Raw genomic sequence first — 6,397 nt, forward strand, 5'->3', positions numbered from 1 at the left:
TGGGGAGGGCCTACCGGAAGTACAAAAATGGGCCGGAGTTTGGGGGAGGCCGCTTCACCCTCCTGGAGGCTCAGGGAAAGCCTCCGGAGCCTGGGGAGAGAGAAATCCCCCCCCCCGCCATGGTGCAGGAGCCCGAGTAGGCCACGCCCACCATGGCCACGCCTGCTGAGCAACTGTCCAGAGAACCGGTTGCTAACATTTTTCAATCCAACCCCTGGTGGAATTATTCTCCAATGTTGAAACATGTCCAGGCCTTCCGATTTCTCTCTGTAGGATTTCATTACTAGCCTCCTCATGGTTCTTCTTTGAATCTATTCCATTTTGTTGGCTAGAACTTTATAAAGTTTGCTGCTGAAAACCAGATCATGTGCTCTTGGAAAACAAGCTCTAACCAAAAACTGCGGCTGGAACTGAACGGTGGTTTCAAATCTTACGTATTATCAGAAAGGAAGCATTCTTCAGCCCTCCTGCACAATTGAAACCATCTTTGTGGCTTCTCTCTACAGAAACCACCTGTTGAATAAGTATCAGAAATCTGTTTGCAGAACTAGAGACATAAGATCAACGTGTTATGAGATCAGTTTCCAAAGGTTGGAAGATTTAAGGGGGGAAAAATGACTTTAATAATAAATAAATCCATTCATTCATTTCACAGGATAAGTAATGAAACTTGATGTGACAATGAGTGGCGTATCTTCATAGTATTACCAAAGTGATATAAATCTTTTCCTCTCCTTCATTTTTTTTTTTGAATGTCGATAGCCAAATGTCCCTAAATTGCTAAAGGGAAACAACAATAATCCCTAGAACTCAAAATGCTCCAAATAACAATATCACTTAATCTTATATACCGCTTCACAGTGCTTTACAGCCCTCTCTAAGTGGTCTACACAGTCAGCCTATTGCCCCCAACTATTTGGGTCTTCATTTTACCCACCCCTGAAGGATGGAAAGCTGAGTCAACCTAGAGCCTGGTGAGATTCGAACTCAAAAAATTGCAGGCAGCCAGCAGGCAGCAGATATAGCCTGCAGCACTGCACTCTAACCATTGCTCCACCATGGCTCTTGCATCAAATAGTATCTCTGGAATTCACAGAAATGATTGTGAGTCCAAACAAGTAAACCAGAATGGTTTTAATGGAACCAACTGAAAATATTTAGACCTATAAAATGAGAGATAGATAAAGCCATGATCATATTCAATGCCCAGATGTGAATCTATAGTTGGCCAGTGACCCACCTAGTAGCAGTCTATTAATGTTTCCTTTTACTAGGGTTTCTGGAAAGTTCAACGTTAAGATGAAGATTTATTTTCTGTGCCACTTGTGCCTTTGCTTGGATTGGAAGGCCTTGCTAACAGAGACTCCCTTCCTGGTTAGATTACTTCAATGTACTCTGCATGGCTCTGCCCTTGAAGCTCACCCAGAAGTTACAATTGATCCAGAATGCGATGGCTTGCACAGTGTTGGTTGCTTGTAGATTCAGCTCTTTTAGTCCTCTGTGTCCTGACCTTGGCTTCCTGAGACAGTAAAAAGCACACGCTTAGTCCCCCCAAACCTCTTTTTATGTCAGCAGCTGTGAATTATGTTCATTCACAGTCCATAATAAGTCAAAAATAGTTTGTAAAGAGTCCGACAGAAATCAGCCAAAGTCTTTCGGGATAAGGCTGACAAGCACCCATCTTTATCTCCTTTGAAACACTGCCAAAGACCTAATTAGCAATTAGCTTTGCAAGGCCACATGGAGCACAGAGTCAACACGGAGCTTGAGACGTTAAACTGATCAGAACAAACAAAGTTGCTTCCTGCAAAGGCTCATGTGCTTTTGCTGGTCCTTTATGTCTTATGGGATGGGCCAATCATCTCCAAGCCTTATTCCTGCATTGCCCCTTTTGTCTTAACTTTTCTTGCCTTCTGGCAGCTCTGCGCATGCTCACACTGGGAACAGGCTTCCCTTGTTTCTCTGCCTGGCTGATATCTGACTGGAGGCTCCGGAGGCAGTACATAACTCCCAGATGGCTTTAGCCCCCTCTGCCTCCAATGCAGAGCCCTTGTCTGAGCATTCCCCCGCCTCCAGGACTGACCCATGTTCCTCCTCAACTTCCTCACTGTCTGACTCTGCTGCCAGCACTGCAGGGTGCTGGCAAACCACAACACTCTATTGTACAAGCTATACTGGGTCTTGGTTTTCTTCTAATGCAATTCAAAGTGCTGGCAATCACTTTTATAGACATATATGACACATAGTTAAATAATTTATGGGATTCCCTGTGGATATTTGTCCATCCTAACAGATCACATAAAGTAGACACACTCCAGGTCCCTTCTCATAAATGACGCTGTTGGAAGACATCTCCATCTGGTTCAGTTCCAAGTGGGGAGAAAGACACTGGAAGCATGGAGGCTGATTGGAAAGATGGTTTATTGATGAACAGGACCACATGGGTTTGAAGTCCTGGGCAGCTGACCCCATTGAGTGGAGTTTGAGGGTTATTTACACCCTCTCTTGGGGCTTTCCCTTGAGCTTCCTGTTCCTCGGCAAACTATTGGATGCTGTAGGGGTGACAGCTAACATTGTAGGTTTTCTGAGTCAAGCTTGGGTGAAGCTTGGGCTGATGCAATGAAGAGGTTTGTTGTGCAATTTCTATTGTGGCTGAATGACTTTCCCCTGAAGGACAATCCCATCCTCCTGGAGCTGAAGTTCTTTTGTTTTGTAGATAGGCTGGTCCAGTCTTTCTTAATGGACACCAAATATCTACTGCGGACAGAGAGCTGGAGCTCTGAGTTTCTGTCTCTCTTAAGATTTCCATCTCTCTTTTAGGGCAAATATAATATTCTGCCTTTCTAAATATTTCTCAAAATATTTCATTTTTCTAGCAGGGGTGACTTCCCTCAGGGGATAGGCAGGAACCAAGAAAAGAAGGGAAATTTCCGAAATGCAAAATTATTTGCTCATCCTGGAGTATGTGAAAACATGCAAATGCTCAAGTGATGTGGCCATTGTAAATATGTCACCCTTGCAACGTGAACCCAAGGCAAATACTCATCTGATATTACAGGATGGGCTGGTTTCCATACATTTACCTCCTTCTTCTAAGTTTGCCTGGTGAGTAACAACTACAGGTATTGTGTAGAGCTACCCCAAACTGATATAAGATGGAACATCACCAATTCCGAAGTCGGATAATCTACATTTCCCTAATAAAAGAAAAAAAAAAACCTTTTCAGTGGTGAGATTCCAAATCTTTTCTTACAGGTATTATGAGAGAGCACTTTGCGTGGGGGTTTGTGCGTCATGCAGCACTCAAAAACCTCCTTCGGTGTGAGTGATGGTGAGCTGAGCTGCTTTTTACCTCAGTTGAGGTGCGGCAATCTGCTCTGACAAGCGAATCAGCTGAGCTAAAAAAAACGAAGGGAATATAGGACAGGGAATGACGGGGGAGGAAGGGCGAGGCCAGCCAGAGGTGATATTTGCCGGTTCTCCAAACTACTCAAGATTTCTGCTACTGGTTCACCCGAACCGATCCGAACCAGCTGAATACAACCTCTGCACCTCTTTCCCCAATTGTAGATCCAGGAGGAGGAACTGCAAGGCAGAAAAAGTAGGAGATTCCTTAGGCAAATACACATAAAAAACAATCACAAAGCTCTTCAAGCTTGCATCTATGAAGCAACTCATTGTCGTAAGCAAGATATTTGTGTTTGCTGTGACCCAGTTTCATGGAGCATTCATGTATCCATGTGCATTGAACGAGGAGTCCTTGGTGCTCTCTGATCTTCCTTGTTTTCTTGCAGGCATTTCGTTACCCAAACTAGGTAACGTCATCAGTTTTAATCCAAATGGATGACATGCAGGGGTAGTATTCACTTACTTTCCCTACGCACAGTTTGCAAAATGTGGGCGCGCACACATCCAGACATGCACTCGGCCTTCCGCGCATGCAGTTTGATCATGTGTGTGGCTTACATGCATGTGCACAATTTGAGAACCTGCCTAAATCGGAGAGCATAGAGCCGGGGAGGTTGCGTGGACCCACCCTTGGGCCCACCCATGATTTCCATTACTGGTTTGGGCAAGCCGGTCCGAACTGGCTGAATATCACCTCTGATGACACACCACTGATCTACAATATACTACAGCAGACAGAGGACAAAAGAAGTGAGTTCTACTTAGGACAGGGAGTTGAGAGAATGCAAAGGCATGCAAAGAGTCATGCATTATTAGGATCTCCTCTTCATTTTTGTTACTACTCTCCATAGAGCTGTTTGGAAGTCACTGTTCTGGATTGTGTAGATGAAAGGGTTTAACATGGGTATGAAACTCGTGTGGAAAAGAGACAACATTTTGTTAAGTTGGCTATCACCATGCGTTGAAGGCCTCAAGTACATGAGCATAAGCACCAGGTAAAAAATGGTTACAACAGTAAGATGGGAGGCACAGGTGAAAAAGGCTTTGGAGCGCCCAGTGGCAGAAGGGATCTGAATTATAGTGTATATAATGCACACATAGGAGATCAGGGAAAATCCAAAGGAACCCCACATGATAGCAGCTCCATATAGGAGTCCTACAAATTCAATTATAGTTGTGTCAACACAAGCCAATTTCAGAACTGGACCAACGTCACAAAAGAAATGATCAATGACATTGCTCCCACAATATGGGTATGTCCACACCACGGCCGACTGGGGAAATACGAGTCCAAACCCACCAATCCACGCCAGCAAAGAGAGTTTGAGACAGAGTCCACTGGTCATAATGGTTTGATAATGCAAAGGTTTGCAGATGGCCATGTAGCGGTCAAACGACATGAGAGTGAGGGTGATGAACTCCACAGCTCCCAATGTGAAGATCATGAAACCTTGGGCCATGCAACACACAAAGCAGATGGTCTTTTTGCCAGAGAAGCTGTTGACCAACATCTTTGGTATCTCTGTTGTTGTCAAAGAAATTTCAGCCACGGAGAAGTTGAGGAGGAAGAAATACATGGGAGTATGGAGCTTAAGTTCCATGGAAACCACTATGATGATTAAGGAATGTCCTACAAGTGACAGAAGGTACATCAGAAGCAGGAGTGTATAAAATCCCAGGTTCACTTCATGTAATTCAGAAAATCCCAGAAGAACAAACTCAGTAATAAGTGTAGCATTTGCCATCTTGTTCTTCCCTAAAACAATGACAGTAATTTATAGAAACATGATTCCTTGATGGTCAGAGAAAGAAATAGGAACAAAGAATAGAATAGAATAGAATAGAATAGAATAGAATAGAATAGAATAGAATGGAATGGAATGGAGTGGAGTGGAATGGAGTGGAGTGGAGTGGAGTAGCGTAGAGTAGAGTAGAAGGGTAGGGTAAGGTAGGGTAGGGTAGGGTACGGTAGGGAAGAGAAGAGAAGAGAAGAGAAGAGAAGAGAAAATATTTATTGGCCAAATGTGCTTGGACACTCAAGGAATTTATCTCCAGTACATAACCTCTCACTGCACATACAAGTAACAAGTGATAAATCATGATCGTAATCTTCATAAAATACATTCCTCATAAATCTTAAGATACAGCACTTAGTGATAGTCAAAGGATACTAAATAAGCAACCAACATAAATCATACTAGGTTATTAAATAAAGCAAATCATATAAATCATAAGAGACAAACAACTAAGTTATTGTCATAAGAAGTTAAGGAAATAGATAATAGAAAAGATGAGAGGAATAATGGTAATACAGCTCTCAGTGTTGTGGGAATTAACTTGGTCTAGCAGAGTGATGGCCTGTGGGAAAACTGTCCTTGTTCCTTGTTGTTGATGATAGTTATAGCATCATCTTGAGCAAAGAAGTTGAAACTGTTTATGTCCAGGATGTGAGGGTTATGTAGCTATTTTCACAGCCCATTTTCTGGCTCAGAGGCAGGTCCTCAATGAAGACTGGCTGGTAGCAATTGTTTTCTTCTTCTTCTTCTTCTTCTTCTTCTTCTTCTTCTTCTTCTTCTTCTTCTTCTTCTTCTTCTTCTTCTTCTTCTTCTTCTTCTTCTTCTTCTTCTTCTTCTTCTTCTTCTTCTTTTCTAACTATCCACTAAAGATTGTGTCTTGTCTTGTTTGGTTGCAATGCCAAACCAGACAGTTATACAGATTCAAATGACAGTAATAGTAATTCCTTTTTAGGACTGAGTGATATAGTCATGACTAAATGCCAAAGGCTGTTACCTTCCCACCAAAGGTGGTTCATATTTTTCCTACTTGTATTTTTACTTGCTTTCGAACTGCTAGGTTGGCAGAAGCTGGGACAAGTAACGGGAGCTCACTCCATTACGTGGCACTAGGGATTCGGACCACCAAACTGCTGACCTTTTTGATAGACAAGCTCAGCATCTTAGCCACTTAGCTACTGCATCTCTCTGAGCCA

General features: G+C 43.0%; 1 protein-coding gene across 1 annotated transcript; it reads right to left on the bottom strand.

Moving 5' to 3' along the window:
• Positions 1-4,220: 4,220 nt before the first annotated feature.
• LOC309400604 (olfactory receptor 6X1-like) lies at positions 4,221-5,153 on the bottom strand (the record flags this gene model as incomplete). The annotated part of the gene is made up of 1 exon (XM_081969164.1): positions 4,221-5,153. The coding sequence occupies one exon, from the start codon at positions 5,151-5,153 to the stop codon at positions 4,221-4,223; it is 933 nt and encodes a 310-aa protein (XP_081825290.1).
• Between the last annotated feature and the right edge of the window lie 1,244 nt (positions 5,154-6,397).

Source organism: Natrix helvetica (assembly GCF_964273705.1).
Source record: "Natrix helvetica genome assembly, chromosome: W".
NCBI lineage: Eukaryota > Metazoa > Chordata > Lepidosauria > Squamata > Natricidae > Natrix > Natrix helvetica.